At 38.3% G+C, this 18,334-nt stretch overlaps 1 protein-coding gene across 1 annotated transcript in view; it reads left to right on the top strand.

Moving 5' to 3' along the window:
* The window catches only part of PTCHD4 (patched domain containing 4), an 80,667-nt gene that overhangs the window by 52,549 nt on the left and 9,784 nt on the right, over positions 1-18,334 (top strand). Inside the window, exon 2 of the mRNA XM_072410079.1 lies at positions 16,907-17,387. Coding sequence (XP_072266180.1) covers positions 16,907-17,387 — 481 coding nt within the window. The remainder of the gene's footprint in view (positions 1-16,906; positions 17,388-18,334) is intronic.

Below are 18,334 nucleotides of genomic sequence, written 5' to 3'. Positions count from 1 at the left end.
CACAAATTTTACAGGCATGGTCCACTGTTGTCACCTTTAGCCCTCCTAGAAATATCATGCAGCCATTGCTGTAGAGAGTACATGCAGAGGCAACAAATAGCTGAGAATCTGCAGCCCTGTGATGCATAATGCACACATAATCCATGTGATGTTTATAATGCACGCTGCTTCTGCAAAAATGTTTGGTTAATTTAGGGTTTATATCTACTTTAAAGAGACCCTTTCTGCATACAGTAATAGTTAGGAGGTTGGCAGGAGGAACCACAGCATCCAGAAAACCAGTCAGAAGTCAGCAAATATTCCACCCAATGGAAATACGGTATATGTAATAAATATGTCTTCTTGGCAGGGTGCTTTTCATTTGTTTCTTTTTACAATGCTAACAGGGTCTCCTTAATCTTATGTTCTTTGCAATCCTCTGCAAAGCAAGGAACCTGGAAGATTACAAAATGTTTACTATGCTTGCTGTAAAATAAACCTATTTTTGTGCCTAGCGTGAGCTGCATATAGGTTCTCTTTAAGCAACCAGCCTGGGCCTGATGAGCTATATATTTGACTTTAGTAGTTTCAAGATTTACAGCTGATTTTTGGGAATGTATTTCATTTAGCAGTAGCAGTCAACATAGTTTTATGTGTTGTTGTACAGATGTACGTCTTCTGTGTGACGAAGCCAATACAAAGTTGTACACTGGTATTATAGTGGATGGGATTTATACAGATTTGATGCAGCTAGCTGTTGTGTAAATTGAAGACTATTGATCTTGGGAAAGCTGCTTCAACTTGGAAAGAAAATTGCCTGCTAGATCTGATGCAGTACGCTGTAAACGTTTCATTCTCAAACTGGATTATTGATGCTTGAAATGCACACTCAAGTTAACCCATAGTCAATGTAACCATGGCATGCTGGCATCTAGAAGTAGGTGGGTAGGGGGCATGGAAATTTTCTATATTTTTATTAATGGGTTCTAGAGGGGCCTTAGAGATTAATGCAGTTACATAGAAGTGCCTTCTACTGCTTTTAGCTACTTGTACACTAAGGTCCAGCTGCACATCTTTAAAGTAATTGACCATGCATGTTAAAAAATAGATCTTTACATATAGTACCCTGGTCAAAAAACCATTCATTCTCAGTCATTCATTCTCTTTCACTACAGATTTATACTCACCAAAACTTTGCCAACCATCAGTTTTTTGTTTATTTTCATTTCATTATATTCCAACTTCACAGCAGATGTACCTTCAGAATAAAGTCTTATAGACTGCTATGGAGCTTTGTCCCATGGTGAGCGGAGACGGTCCCATAAATGTCTATAGAGCTGTCATGCACAATCATGGTTGCTGCTGCAATGGAATGTAGGGCAGGCTATGTTTCTTCTCCAATATTACAAATCTACCTGTCTGTTCACAATCTTTTCTGTAATGTTCATTGAGCTTTGCATGCTCAGCTCAGGGTACCATCCTGGCATAGTTGGCTTCTTGAAATGAATGAAGTCCTGTGCGCATGCGTGGAAGTTATGACATTCAATTATAGGCAACCTCTTCTCTTGACAGTCCCAAGCATTCAAGCACTCGCAGAAACCCCTCTTCTCCATTGTAGTTATTAGGTATTTTTACTTTTTTCTTAGCAGGCAATCTTATCCTAATACCTCATAAAAGGTGTAGGCCCTGGAATGGGTTAGGGTCCCAGGCCTCAATGGGCTGGGACCTCTTCACTGACTCATGGCTGCTGTACCTTGTCCCTTCCCCCCATCCAAATCTCTGGATAATTATCCATTTGTACAGATGACTCTCACTGGGCACCAATATCATCAAGTTGGCTAATGGAATAAACATTCCTAACCTGTGATGGGCCCCTGACTCTTCTATATGTCAAGAACCCTTTCCAGCAACAGGGAAAGACAACCAATACCCAAGCTATGAGATTAAGTATTTAACTCTAAAATCACCAGATTCAGCATCTAGAAACTTCCAGATTTAGGGAGATTAAAGACTGGAGACCACCCCCCTTCATTTAAAGGGACCCTACGCATACTATTGTAGTACCAGTTCTCCTTCTGTCATACATAGCTGCATAAGATTGGAAGAGAGATGAAAAAGATAGGAAAAAAGACAGAGTTCCTAGGGTTCTTTAGACCTACTGTTGAGCCTCCTGCTTTCTCATTGGATACAAAAGTGAATATATCTACTCCCTGCTCTTCTTCCATGATCCCACCCATCAAATGTCAACTGGTAAATAGCAACAATTAGTCAAACCCGCTCAGGTTCTGTTCCCCAATTGGTGCCACCCCAACAACTAACAGCCTATAGGAATGCTGGGCACTATTCACATTATCAACACAGCTGCAGGATCAATAATGTGTACATGGAAAGCAATATTTCCATTGACTTGTGGTTCTTAGTGTCTATATTGCCTCCTGACAGCCCGCAGCCTATACGAACTCTGTCTGTCATGTATGTTAGGAATTGCCTTCAGCATCCTCATTTAAATATAAAAATGAACAGTTAATAAAATAGGCAACATTTCTCCTTATGATCATGCCCATTGGTTTCCTACCAGTCACTCCAATTTAGAAATGAATGAATGAATGTCATCCCTTGTAAAAATATTACATTTGTGTCCTGGCCACCCCACTTGTTAGGGATCTGCTGGGGAGGAGCAAAACCTGAACAGTAGTGGAAACAATAAAGGTGGCAGATAAGCTTTACATCCAGGATCCATGTTTTTTATTATTTCAATTGTTTCACATAATATTATACTGCAGATTATGGTTGCATTATATAAAAAATGTAATAACTATAAATTATTTAAATTAAAACATTTGTCAAATTCTTCAATTTTTTGGTATTTGTACTTAAAAAAATAGAAACAAATTGTCCTCCAAAGACATGTTCCCAAATATAGAACTGATTTTTCTGCGGTATAGCCTCAGCAGTTGTCCAAATAATTACCCGTCTCGAACCTGACACATTTTATTTCCCACCAAGTATCACACTGACCATCTGTACAATAGCTATTAAAAGACATTAAGCCGAGCAAAGCGAGATCAAATGGGATTTCCCTGTACGTGACTGGACATCACGATATGGAAAGCTGCTAATTCAGCTGAGTGATGATGACAGCAGCACCCTTTTTACATGAAATATGGCTTTCATTCTCATTATTGCCCGAGGACATACAGGATTTCACTGATTTGTAATGGAAATTAATTTAAACTGAAATATTCGAGGAGGTCTTCCTTTTAAAAAAATTCTCCAGCAATACTTTAGGGAGTGATTTTAGGAAGACCCTAGATTTATTTTGATCACTCACAGCTGGAGTTTCCTGAAAAATTAAACTCAAAGCGCATCTTTGTTAAATAATAAAATATATGGCAATGCTTTTGGAACAGAAAAAGCACCAAGGAGGATCCAGTAGGACCAAGCAAACACTTATTTTCTTACAATTAAATTAGGGCAACCAGGCATGAGGTTGTGGACTGTGGGCCCAGCATACCAGTGTGGCTCTGTAAATACTTCTCAAAGTTAGAATATAGGCTGCCTTAGAGTACAGATTATTGCATTGTGGGACATGGGTTTATATATGTTTATCTTCCCATTATGGTTAATGTTTGGCATGCTTCCAGGGATGGGGGGAATGTAGAATTTTTTTCTTGGACTTTCCTTCTGTTCAAACCAAATGCCTCCATCCCATAATATTACTCAAATTCCCCCTGTATTTACCACATACCTAAACATTAAAAAAAAATTAAAGCGGACAGTTTCTTTATTGCAGTACACTTAAAGTATTGAAGTGCACTCACCTGTCCTCACTATGGCACGAGCACCACCATTTTCACCCCGTCTTCTGGGTTTGGATCTCCGACTACCTTGGATAACCAAGTCAGAATGACATAATGCCCATGTATGCATGTGGGAGTTAATTCATGCCCGGCACTGGAGTATGCCAGATACTCAGCATCCTTCATGGAAATGGGAGACACTACTGCCTTTGAATACCACCAATTTCTGTCTGTGGTAGATGTTCACAGATGTCAACCCTGGTAAATTACTAACCAGCATGGTGGTTTGGGCTGCTATGCATCAGGCTGTTCCCGCTGTCTAAATTCCTGGCTTCACAATATACAGAAACATTGTATATTTTCATTATTGTCCCACCTTTTATTAAGAAAACACAGCTCTTTTGCTCATGTCAATGATGTTACCTAGGCTAAAATCATTTCATCAGTCTGCTGCAGGCAGAAGCATTTCTGTGATCTTCTTTCCCCCATGGATCAGACTTCAACATTTAGTAGATCATATACCTTGTAGATACTGACCTGAGCATGCTTTGACATTTTCCAATTATTTTGATTGCCATTAGGTTGCCTCTGGTATTGTTAGAGGGAGGTTTAGTAGATCCTGGTTAAAGCAGAACGAAAAAAAAAACTCGCTCACCCTCACCGCCATCTTTTTTGCCCTTTTTTGCCTTCTGCCTACCTCACCAATTTCGCACTGTGAAGGCACACGATCGTGTGGTAATGAAAAAGGGGGTTTAATCCCCCTGCCCCTAAAGAAGAAGGAAATTTTTACCTTATATTCAATCTTCACTTGCCCAACCCTACCCATACCCAACCTTCTCTGACCCCTCTTCTTTCATTCGGCTACACAAAAACCTGCTATCGTCTCATCCAATGGACATTTAGGGAATTCTGCTCACATAGAACTGCCGTCTAAAGATACGATGAATAGGCACACCTGCCATGATTCTTCAGTAGCATGAGCAAATTTACAAATTACTGTTACATAATTTTACCTTAAAAGGTGTCAGGTTCAGCAAGACTGGGAAAATTTCAATATATTTTCCTAGGTACAATATTGTTTTCCCTGCTCGTCTTATTTATCAGAATAACTGGCAGCTGCTTTCCTGTGGCCTTCATGGCCATCCATTCCATGTGATAAAAAGAGGCGCGTAATGATTAGATATCCCCTTGGCTGAACCTCCAGGATGGGTTTTGAAATAGTTTTATCAGATACATCCTCCTGCATCCTATTTATCTGCTGATGCCCAGACAATATTTATGCGAGACGTAGAGAGTTCCATAGAGCATCTGATTGGTATCTGCCAGTGAATAATTCAATGTCTCTATTTGCAACTCAAGTATCCGGCGAGATCTGATTAAATGTCAGAAAACTTTCACAAGGCACCAGATAGCGCGGATAAATGTACGCATGGCTTCTCATCGACTATAAAGTCTTCTGACAGCCAAAGAGCTCTGCTGCATAGCAATTTAAAGTCATCTCTGTCTAAAGGATACCCTGTCAACATGTGGAGGCATTAAAGGTTAAAAAAAGAAGAAGAAAAAAAGATTGGTAACGCTGGTCTAATACCTTTTAGGAAATATGTAAAAGTGTAACTCCACATTAACAGAAAAAAACAAATTACAACTGGCAGGTGCATAAACCAATAGATATACAGACATTTGCATTAGTATTCACTTCCTGGGACATATTTTGTAGAGCTTTGTCATTGAAAGCTTTTGAAAAGTGGTTATGGTTTGTGTTTAGTAAAACATACAATGGTTGTAAAGGGAAAACCTTTGATTTTTTGGTAACAGACCCATAGACATCCTTGCGGGTACTGGTATAAACTGGTGTAAAAACTGGTGGGTGGAAAGTATATTACAAAAGTATAATATTACCTGTGTAATAATAATACATTTACTACCATATACTTCACCAATTTTGGTGATCAGTTACTCCACTCCAAATGGAGTTCTTGATTGCTAACTTAGGATACGTTTGCTAAAGAAAACACAGATTGCCACTCTACACAATCTGATCACCCTTTTATAAATCTGCCCTTCTAAAAGTGGCAATCACCTAAAAAATAGAGAACAAAAAAGTGGTGATCTGTTATTGGATTGCTACTACTCTATAAATTTGCCTCTATATCTTTAATTATAATTAAAATTTCTGGTATTGTTTTTATTGTTCATACACTGTATTTATAAAGTGTCAAGTTATTACGTAGCGCTGTACATTAAACAATGGTTGCAAATGACAGACAGATACAGACAGTGACACAGGTGGGGCAGAGGACCCTGCCAAAAAGAGCTTACAATTCAAGAGGTGAGGAAATCAGCGCACAATAGGAGGGGACATATGGAATGGTGGGTAAGTAGTAAGGGTTTAAAGGACCGAAGAAGATGGGTAGGTGAGTTTGAAAGAATTAGTCTAAAGGGCTCCTCTAAATATGTAGAAGATAAAAGCAAGACTGAGATATGAGGAAGAAAGTTCCAAAGAATGGGAGCAGCTCTAGAGAAATCTTGCAGTCGTGCATGTGAAAAGGTTATGACTGAGGAAGTCACCAGTATGTTTGTGAAGGAGCGAAGAAAGTGGCTGGGGGTTTATATCTGTTTTTTTTTTATCTGTTCTCTTCTCATAAATTAAACAGCAACAGAGGTAACTATTTGCTGTGCTATCTTTAGGGGTTAGGAATTGCAGCTACAGTACCCATGAGGGGGGAAAATGAATGACCCAAAGTTCTCCAAAACATGCAGTTAGGTTAATTGGCTTCCCCAAAATTGCCCTTAGATTGTGTAATAGACATATGACTATGATGAGACATGAGATTGCCAGGCCTTAAGAGCATTGACCCCCAACTTTTCTGACAGCAGAGCCCGGTAACATAGTAAAACATTTTCCATGGCCCGGTATATGTACAACTTACAACTTACGCTATTCACAGCAGCTCCACCTCCTGTCAGCACACCAGTTGAGAATAGCAGAGTCGTGTAAAAGAGCTGGCATGCTGTTAGGTGGCAGAGCCGCTGGGAATGGCAGAGAAGTGTAAGCCTTACATACATTGCACTGCCATTCCCAGCAGCAGTGTAAGGGGAGCCGCCCGCACCCCTGCTGGTTGTGCTCCTGCTGTCACTAGCTTTGGAGCAGTGTAAAGTGGTCCTCTGGTCCATCTTCCTCCTGTCATTCAGCCCCCAACTCACCAGCCATGGAGCGGCACCGGTCCGCGGCCCAGGGGTTGGGGAGCACTACCTTAGCGGGGTAGTCATTAACATGACTATGGGCTCTGTATAGCGCTGTGTAATATGTTGACACTATATAAATACAAGTAATATTATTAGTAACATAACTGACCAACGGACATTTAAAAGGGTCCCTATTCTATGTCCCATGTAAGTTTTGAAATTAGGAAATTAAGAAAGGTAGGGTATGATATAATAATTTGGGGGTTGTAGTTGATCTATAAATGGTATGGGGTTCCTATTAGGCATAGTTTGTTGGCTTGCCTGTGTATTATATCACTTCTACTACAATTGACCCTTTGTTAATAAAATATACTTTTTTTTTAAATTCCTTTGTTGAATCTCAGTGCTGTTGATCTCATGCAGACTCTTTTAGGAATGTTCAGTATTCATGTAGTGTATTGCTGTTTGGCATTTTTCAGGAGGGGTTTGCTGATGATAACAGTTGGCCATGCTGTGTTGTGTGTTTGATATGGTCCCATTAAGAACTCGAATGACTATTCCTATACAATTTTAATGATTGGGTTTACATATATTTGGCCCAAACCATATACGTGGGAAAATTATGGTGATGTTTCACTTTGACATTATAGATTATTTTGTGTAGACTAGTGACATAAAAACAATTATATTACACGTTGCTACACTAAAAAATGTAGAAAATTCCCACTTATGCAAAGCACAGATTGTTGGCTTACTTTCCTGAAGGACAAGCTGTACACTGACCTTGACAGCAAAAAAATTAAAAGCACCGCGGGCTTAAAACTCACACGAGCCATGTGGATAAACATAACAACTCTAATGAACCAGAAACTATTAGTTCCACATATCCATTGATATGGGGGTAAGCCCACGCTCCAACATCAAGTCCTTTTTCACATCCCATTCAAGTAATGAGCACAACCATAATGCAAAACATATCTGAATATATAAAAAGATCCCTACTTAAACCAGCCCATGGACCTGGGATCCTTTCCTTTACAGGATGTAGTGACCAACAGGGGGGATACCCCGTGTCATTGCACACAATGGTTAAACAGAAAAGAAAAATAGACATTTATTCAATAAAGCTAATAACCTGCATGAGAGTAGCTCACGGGACAATTAGTCATACACAGTAAAAGATAAAAGCACCCTGGGCTCAAATCTCACATCAAGCAAACAGATAAACATAACAACTCCAAAATACCAGAGATTGTTAGTTCTACATATCCAATGATAAGAGGGTTACCACAGAGACCTCAGATGGAAATGATCAAACTGAAAAATATGTAATAAAACCGTTGACACCCATTTAAACTGCCCTAAGTTACTGGCATTGAAAGACCTGAACTCAAGTTTGTGCCACATAATGAAATAGTCAAGGGGAGGACTTTGCCTTTGAAAATTAAACTAATCATTAAAAATGTTGGTATCTCACTATGGGGTTGACAGTTGAATTCAACTCTTGTAATTATTATATGTTCAAAAACTCTAATTAATCCCCTGATTCCAATGCTGTGGTAGAAGAGTTATAGCCTGCTGTGAATAATAAGCCAGACACATTTCTGATTTTAGCTATGGCTTACTGTACAGAACTGCTTTTAAATAGGTATTAGAGTAATCAGAAACACAAACAATGGTAATGCTTATGTAATGTTAAAAAATAAATGTTCTCTTTCTTCCTTTAGGTCCAATATATTCATGCTAATTTTTGTTTCCAATCACTGATTTTATAAAATGTTTCAATTACTCTGGAATGCATTCTAAAACAACCAGTTTCTTGATCAAGACAAAAAAAAACGAAGTCACCGGCACGCCAACGTACAGGATTCTAGTTTTAGTGTGAAAGCAGTGTTACAACATTCTGGGGCCACACAGGGTCCCTTCCTAAAGCTGCTATGTTTCTGTAGGAAGGGACCATGCAGGGCCTTGAAATGTTGGCTTTTAACACCTTCTGTTTTCAGGAGTTCTACTGGCGCCATCCATGGTTGTTCCTTTCTGTTTTATAAGATATGTTTGCTGTAAGGAGTGCATTCCTATCACGGACATGATTGCCTGATCAAACGTGAATCAAAATTGAATATGCAATTCATATCGTGAGAGCAAATCCAACTGGGAGTATCCATATGTTGAAGCATCTTCTGCATTGCCTTGTGGTTCACCTCATCCCCATAAGAATGGCCAGGCATATTTTGCAAACTTGTTTTTGTACAAAATTTTGTAAGTGAACAAATTTTCATGATAAATAAAAAAGCCATCAGGAACCAAGGCTTTATTTGTTGGGCATTGCATGTCTCTTTTTTTCAATTAGTATGACCTCTTAGTAACTTTCCAAATTTTCAGGTTTATTTTGAAACAAACATTTTAACTTCCATGGAGATCAATAGGAATTTCAGGAAACTGTATGTAGAGAACCCCTTTATCCTTTTTGCTTTGTTTTAGATGAAAGTCCACACCAACACAGGGGTGATATCTAAGCAAAAATATGGGAATGTTGCAGTACTGTGGGGCAGTTCAAGGATTTTTTCAAACAATATGCAGTCATAGTTTAAACACCAGTAATGATTTTTTTAAAAGCTTCCATAAATATTCGATATGGTATAAGCTAAATGAATTGGCTGTGGAGTTATATTAATAGCAGGACGCTGAGCCTTGCAGCGTAATGTTTGATTATATTCAAAGAACAAAGCCAATCTACATTTGCTCAACATTGTATATTTATACATTTTGGCACCCAGTGTCATTTTATTCTGTTTTTATTGTAAATGTGATATAGTTGCTTTAAACAGCCTGGAGTTCTATGGGATGGAATCAGGAAATATACAAATCTGCATAATAAGTCTGCGAAGCCTAGTCCGCTCAGCTGTGCTGCTTGACATTTCACAGAGCTTTGTTTATAGAACAGCACTGTAGGAATGGAGGATATTTCAGTGCAATGGATTAATAATGCTCATTGTGCATATTGACAGAAATATTACCAATAGCGGCAGGTCAAAAGTATTTTTACAGATCCTAACTCAGACCTAGACATTGATTTATGTGTCGGTCCAAGGTGTGGCTTTGGGTTAGGGGTGTCAAAATCTGACCCCCAAAAGGAATTCTAAATATGAATTGCAGCTGGCCCGCCGCTGCATTGAAAAAGCACCACTACTACAATTCCTGGCATCACTCACGTCTATAGACCAGTGGCCTCTCTGCCTATGTATGGCCTCACATTAGACTGTTTTATAGAGGCAAATAATGGTGGGAATTGTAGTAGCGGCATCACTCGCTTCTATAGACCAGTGGCCTATGCGTGGCCCCGCATTGAACTGTTTTATTGACGCAGGGAATTGTAGTAGCAGTGCTATTTCTTCATTAAAAGTTTGTTCCAGATTGAATGTTAAGCAAAACTTCTTTGTTTCCATAAAAAAAGGTTTTATATCGAATGAGAAGGAAAAACTTCCTTAATTTTTGTAAGAAAGTTTTTCCCACGACTCCTGCGACTAAGTTTTTAATTTTGGCCCTCTGTGTATTTGAGTTTGACACCCCTGCTTTAGGTTAAGCTGTAAAACTGGCTTATTACTTCTGTGTAGCCGAAACGTCTGATAAAATTTCCCAGCAATGCTACCTCAATGCACTTTATTGATAGGATGGCAATGCACACATATTGGCCAATGTTACTGTACTAAAGCACAGCACAATGCAAGTTCCTTTTTTCCTGCACCAAGTTTCAGCAAAATAAAAGAACTGCCTTAGTACAAAATTGTGTGCTATAATACGTGCAAGTGTTATAGTGAACGTGAACTTTATAGTAGAACTACGTGAACTTTATAGTAGACCTGAAATTACAAAGTGAAAGTTTGCTATCTAAAATGTCCCGAAGCACTACCCTGTAAAGTTTATCATTTAACCTAAATTTCTAAAAAAAAAAAAAAAAAGGGTACTTGTAAGTAGGCACTACTGTGTCTTGAGCCACATAGCTGTATATCTGCAAGGAGAGATCATTTAAGACAAAATACTTCTGTCTGCTAGTCTAAGCTTTGGATATAGATATGGTAGAAAATCTCAGTTTATACTTGAGCATACATATATATATATATATATATATATATATATATATATATATACATATATATTGTGAGGGGTTAAGCTCAGGATCACCTTTGCTGGGGGTCACTTGTCTGGACACTTGTCTGGTTCATCCAACTCATATCACACACCAAGGTATAAGTGTTAAGCTGGCTTGCAGCCAGGTTTATTGAAGGCTGCATATAAAATACCAAAACAGCAAAAGAAAACCTTGCCTGTCCGGTACTTACTATACATCAAACATCCCTGTCTATCAGCTGGAGGGCTTCTTCCTGTCAGCTCAAAACCAAGCTTTCAGCAACCTTTTACTCAGGTTTGAGTTTCATTCACACAGGCCACCTGGCTGTGTCACCAAACAGAGCTCTCTCCAAATAGAGCTGCACTGACACAAAACTCCTTTCTGTGTCTCTCCAAGCCAAGCTGAGCCCGCACAGACCCCTGTCTGTGTCTTTCCAAGTTAAGCTGAGCCTGCACAGACCCCTGTCTGTGTCTCTCAAAGTTAAGCTGAGCCTGCACAGACCCCTGTCTGTGTCTCTCCAAGTTAAGCTGAGCCTGCACAGACCCCTGTCTGTGTCTCTCAAAGTTAGGCTCTCGACTGAGCTCCTGGCTCTGTGTTATATCCCCACCCTCAGTGTTTCTTCAGCACAGACATCAATTATCTCACAGGTGAGAGTCTTCCACCTGCTACTTCACACAGGAGAGGAATCCTGGGCAAATATACCTCACACAAAAGAGAAATCCTGGGCAAATATATCTCCCTTCCACCTCCCTTCTCCAATCCTGCTTTGGTGTCACATTATATATATATACATATATATATATGCTCAAGTATAAACTGGGATTTTATTTTTTCACCTTCCAAATGCCAGTAGATGATTCTGTGTCTTTATGTACAGTGTGTAATAAATGCCTGGTGTTTGACATGTGAGACATTGGGCCTGATTTATTAAAGCTCTCCAAGGCTGTAGAAGGTACAATTTTATCAGTGAAGCTAAGTGATCCAGCAAACCTGGAATAGATTTCTTCAAAGTCATTTGCTTTTTGCAAGCAAATGATTTCAATCTGGGACCAGATCCATTCCAGGTTTGTTGGCTTATCTAGCTTCGTTAATGAAAGTGTATCTTCCTTAGACTTGGGGAGCTTTATTAAACCAGGCTCACAGTTAGAGTTTGTTACATACATTACCGGATATTAAAACACTATTTACTGGTGGCCAACAACAATGCACAAACAAATATTTAAGAGCAAGTAACCCATAATAACAACCTAAAAGTGATACAAACACTTTAACCTATATACTGTAATATTTTAACCTGTAAAAATATATTTTAGTTTTTTTTCTCTTTTTTAAATATTGTTTTTAAATAACACAACATGGATGCATTTACATTTTTTGGCATTTGTATTGAATATGGTTTTAAATGTTAGCAGTACTGCATTTTGTGCCTAAGGTTTATACTTGAGTCAAAACATTTTCCTGTATTTCCAGGTAAAAATAAGTTAGCAGGCACACAATCGCAATGATTGTTTTAGCGACACATCTTCTTCTTCTTTAGGCACCACCATCTTCTTCCTTCCTCCTTTCCTTGTTCCGATTAGCTGAGCCAAGATGATGTAACTCCATAATGCAAGAGTTTATTTAGGTCTGGCAACTGCAGGAGAAGCACAAATCTGTAGTTTTGACAGTGTAAATGAAAGGTCAGGCAGGTAAGAATACTTACTGTAGAAAGGCCCTATCGCATTACAAATTAGAAAGAAGCTCAGTTCTACTTTAAGAAAAAAAAAAAACAGCTCAGGGAATATCTTTTTTTGACCCTCTTTTTTGCTTAAAGTACAGGTTTAAAAACATATACTGTATGTTTGTATATTCAGTCATGATATTTGTACAGATCTGCCACAGCCCAGTGCAGGAGATTTACTCCTGCAGTTAACGCTATATCGCTACAGGACATAGTAGGGTCCAAAAGTGTCTATTTCTGAAGATTTATCAGGCAGCTATGTTTCATTAGTACTCCAGAGACAAGCAGCTTGTACAGCCGTAGAAATCTAAGTACTTAAACAACAGTGTAGGTTAAGGTAACTTTCATACATCTTGTCTCTTTACCAACCTTTGATTGGACAGCAAAGGTAAAGAAGCAAACTGATTCACCTATTTGCCAATTTGTCACAGAAACTGTTTCACCAACACCTTTAATGCTAAATATAAATATATATATATATATATATATATATATATATATATATATATATATATATATATATTGCTGGGTTAGAAACACACTGATCCTCCCACATTTTCTAGTTGAAGGAATTAGTTGATCTGATCTTCGTCTCTATATAATGTCACATAAGGCCAGAAGATGCCTGCGAAAATGTTACAAAATTAAACTGTCATATCTGACACAAAGCCCTTGTTATCAAACTTTATAGCTATGTATTCAGTGGTAGAACTCATGGATATACACATATTAAACAGGAGATATGTGGACAGCAGACAACACCTAAATGGTTTCTTATTGGTAATGTCTCTCTTTTTGCTAATTGTACCCTTATGAGTATACATCCCTGATACGAACTATAGTGTACATTGGAAAATGTATTTCTTTTGCTAAATTGTACTTTTACCTTAGCACAGGGGGATTGCTCACGGTAACAGGGTGTTTGCAGGGCAGATAAGAGGCAACAGACAGCAAATGTCCAAAATAACCAGTTATGTTTATTTTAGCTAAGAGTTTTTATATCAGTATAAATGGTGTGTGTGTATATATATATAAATGTATGTTTATATTGATGTTTGTATATACATTATTTATACTTTTTTGGGGAAATGTAACATATTCTTGACACTAACGTACCATACATGGTGCACTGTGTATGTATAAAAATCCAAATCCAGTTCACAGATGTTTTATGTATTCATATTTATACAGCCTGTTCAATTATTCGGGCCTGTGGACATTTACTTTGCTTACAAAGACAACAATCAGAGCTGCTATAAAACTGATTTGATAGCCTTGTTCAGGGCAACATTCCTTTTTTCATCTGTACTTACATGTAGAACTTCAAGACACAAGGGTTATTTAAAAGCAAACATACAACAGTTAAGTGAAAAGAAGTAAAAAGAGCAAACATTATAGATCAATAATGACACTTGGGTAATGTTCAATGTTGATTGATGTTTTCAGGTGTGAATACACAAGAAACAGCAAACGAATCTCAACCCATATAAATATTTACAATTCACTTTTAGTTAAGTCTCTGGGCCCAGTTTATTAAAGCTTTCAAAAGCTGGGGAGGATACACTTTCATCAGTAAAGCTGGGAGATCCAGCAAACCTGGAATGGATCTGACCAAGACTGAAAACATTTGCAAACAAATATCAACTATTTTTAGGAAATTCATTCTAGGTTTTCTGGATCTCCCAGCTTCACTGATGAAAGTGTATCCTCTCCAGTCCTGGAGAGCTTTAATAAATCAGGCCCTCTGTCATTAATTTAAAACTCAACTCCACGTTTCACTGGAAAAAATAATAATGCCCGGCAGTGATCTCAATAAAAAAGCAGAACTCTTTTGTATTGCTATTCCAACAAGCACAGGTATTGTTGAATGACACTGAGCTTAATCCAACCAACTTTCTATAAGACCAAGGTGTCAGGGACACAGCCCTTAGTGGAGCATCATCACTCCTTATAATTCTTCTGCCTGGTCTCCAAAGAAAACTTTTTCCTTGGTACACTAGCAAGTTAATGGCAATTGAATAGACTTCCAATACACTCAACATGACCTAAACCTCATCTGATTTATAGAAACATTTTAGCACAGTTCTGTGCACGATGGTGCAGTGTGGAGCAGGTTTGTTGAGTTTTGGGGCATACAAAGCTATAACATTAACCCCGTTTAAATCCTGTAGACACAATTTTTTTCCTGATCTGGTTCTCTAAAATTGGCAGATTTGCCTATCAGAAAATTGGAAAAAAAACTAATCTGGGGTGATCTACACCCCAGATTGGTTTTGTTTTTTCCATATAGGGGGTACACAAGGCAGTCACACCACCCTATAATGGGACTATGTTGCCCCTCAAAAATTTGTCACACTGCCATTTACTGCCATCACACTGGCAAAATCTATTCATTTTGGTGGGCTTCCTATTTCCTCTGGTTGGCCCCAAATCCAAAGTCTGACCTTTTCCTCTACATAGTTTAATTTTTATTGCTGCTGCATGATTCCACAATGAACATTACCGGAGCTGTGCATTAAAGGTTAGATGTGTTTCTTGACTTATGTAACATTAAGGAACCCTTGAAATAACTTTCAGTTTTATGGGAACGCCTTCTATAAATACTATATCCATAGCTCACATTCCACTAAAATGGTGGTCAGTGGGAGGAATGCCTCTTACTTTGCTGGCCACTAAGAATATTGTCACCCTTACAAAGAAAAAGCCAAAAAGATTATTGTTGTCAGTTAAACTGATCTAAACAGCATGATATTCTCATTGCTCAGGAAATTCTCAGAACCCCTAGCAAATTCAGTTTTATTGGAGAAGTTTTCTTCCGTGTGATTGGTTGGTTACATATAAAGATAGTTGTCTTGTTTGTGTTTAATGAACCTGCACACTCTTGATTAAAATTAAATTAAAGATTAATACAGATACATAAACATGTAATGCAATGTGCACTTTTCCCACATAAATCAAGTCTAATGTAATAAAGCTCTCTAAGACTGGAGAAGATACATTATCATGGGTAAACTGAGCTGATCCAGCAAAGCTGGAATGAATTTTCTAAAAATCACTTGTTATTAGCTGGCAAAAGTTTTCAGTCCAGGACCAAACCCATTCCAGGTTTCCTGGATCACCCAGGTTCTCCCATGATAGTTCTTCTCTACTTGGAGAGCTTTAAAAAATCAATCCAAATGTATGCTTGATCTTTGTCAAATTGATTTTTGTTATATATATATAGTACATAAACTTGTATGTATTTAAAAAAAAATAAAAAATGGGCAAATAGTTTTGGCTAATTACCCCACACACTATGTCCTGATATCTGTATGACTGGTGGGAACAGTAAGACAGCCACAACAGTGGAATGACTTTTGCTGTTGCAAAATTCTCTAAAATTGTAGGTATGCATGACTGGGAAACCTACCATGCACCTACATACAGGTGGATCGCAAAACAGTGGCCTCTTAAGACTGCTTTAAAAGTATCTTTCAGGCATATAGATGAACAAGTAATTCTGTCCAGCATGTCCTGCCAAACAGCAGAACAAGGGTAAAGACATGACTTTACTCTGCTGTAGTTAAGCAGTTCAGCCTGGTCCTCCATCCTTGCCTACAGACTGGTTACATAAAGAAACAATGACAATCTATCTTTTTTGTCACTTTTTAAAGGTTAAAGTATTTTGTTCCTTTGAGTTTGTTATGATAGGTCACTTGCTTTTAAATGTGAAATGCATAACAAACTCTAGCATTCTCACAGACGGGAAGATTTTATTATACACTGTACGTGAGGGGTGATCTTGGTTTACACTTGAGTATATGCTATACATATTACATTTAAAGGGTATGCTTAATTGCATCACTTGTGATTTTGTTATGTCTGCCTAAAGCTTGCCTTCATAATTGCTCTTATATATTTAATTTAAATGAATGTCTTTTGGAAGGGTTCATCCCTGTACCGTTAATGGTGGGACTCATAACAGACTTTTGGCTCAGTGTTACACAGGAGTACAGAATACATCCTTAAAGTTATTATTTTCTAATCTACCCTGTTGTCATTTTTAGTTTATACAACCTCCTAATTGCTGTATTTTGTTTTATTTCTGTACAGAATGGGCGACAGAGTTTTATTGGACACCAGCTGGGTGGTGTTGCCGAAGTGCCAAACAGCAAGGATCAGCGGGTCAAATCCGCCAGAGCCATCCAAATGACCTACTACCTCCAGAACTATGGCTCTGTGACGCAGGACCACATCAACGAGCAGTGGGAAAATGATTTTTGCACACTAATTCACCAGCTGCAAGAAGAACACCCAGACATTCAGCTCTATTCAATGACATCGTTCAGCTTGCTCAGAGACTTCCAGAAAACCATAGAGCTGTCTAGAAGTAAGATAGTGGTGAGTCTTATGCTGGTTCTTCTGGCTGCCACTCTCTTCAGCTCTATGAAAGACTGTCTACGCAGCAAGCCTTTTCTGGGCCTACTCGGAGTACTAACAATCTGTATCTCCAGTGTCACCGCGGCAGGGATCTTTTTCGTTACTGATGGAAAATACAACTCGACTCTGCTGGGAATACCATTCTTTGCCATGGGTAAATATACTGTCCTTCATATACAGAGAAATAACTAATGTCATTCAAGAACTTTCTAGATCCTGTCCTTCCAAATTGAAAAAAAAGGGTTGGTACAACTGTTATTGCCAATAGTATCCATCTCCTCATTTCGGGAGTTGAATTCTCTAATTGTATTCTCCAATATACAAACTAAATGCATGTACCAGACAACCCCTCTCAACTCACATTTCTACAGCTTTTTTTAATGACCTTCAAAAGCAATAACAGGTAAAAAGGAGTGGGGTTATTTATCCACTCGAGCAGGGAGGGCTACTATTGGAATCTAGGTGTACCTGTATGTTAGAGGCTCAGAAGGTGCCCAATAAGACTTTTGTGCAGGCGGGCATTCAGTTCCTGTTGAATATTTTGGTTTTTGCAAGATAGAAGGATAGTAAACCAAAAAATCCTTTCTTTGTGACTTAAAAACTAAAGCTTCTGATTTATGGTACAGTTGCTGTTAAAAATTTAGTTGTTGAGATACACAATTTATGACAGTTTCTTGACCTGTTTAATACGGGGGAACCTCTTGAAATACCTTTCAAGTCCTGAGGGACCTCTTCTATAATTACTATATGCACAGCTCCCAGTATATTAGTGTGTGGTCAGAATGACTCATACATTGCTGGCCAGGTTAGAAGATTGGTACCTCTACAGAGCCAAAAAGATCAGTGGTGTCAGTGGTATCTATGAGAGGCACAAATTGCACACTGTTCAAGGAAACCCTGGAGGAATTCTGGTTGAGGAACGGTGGTGTAGAGTATTCCTATTGTGTTCCCCCAAGACCACTTTACAATTACCAATTACCAATTAATTACTTAAATTAATTACAATAAATTTAGTGTTTTATGCTGCTTTTCCTCATTGGTTGTCACTGAAATATATCAAGCACCTGCAGGTATTCCAAAGCCCCTATATGATGTAAAGCG

The sequence above is a fragment of the Pyxicephalus adspersus genome, chromosome 4 (assembly GCF_032062135.1).
Source record: "Pyxicephalus adspersus chromosome 4, UCB_Pads_2.0, whole genome shotgun sequence".
In the NCBI taxonomy this organism is placed as follows: domain Eukaryota; kingdom Metazoa; phylum Chordata; class Amphibia; order Anura; family Pyxicephalidae; genus Pyxicephalus; species Pyxicephalus adspersus.
Note: the sequence above shows the minus strand (reverse complement) of the source record. Positions and strands in the feature narration are given on the sequence as shown.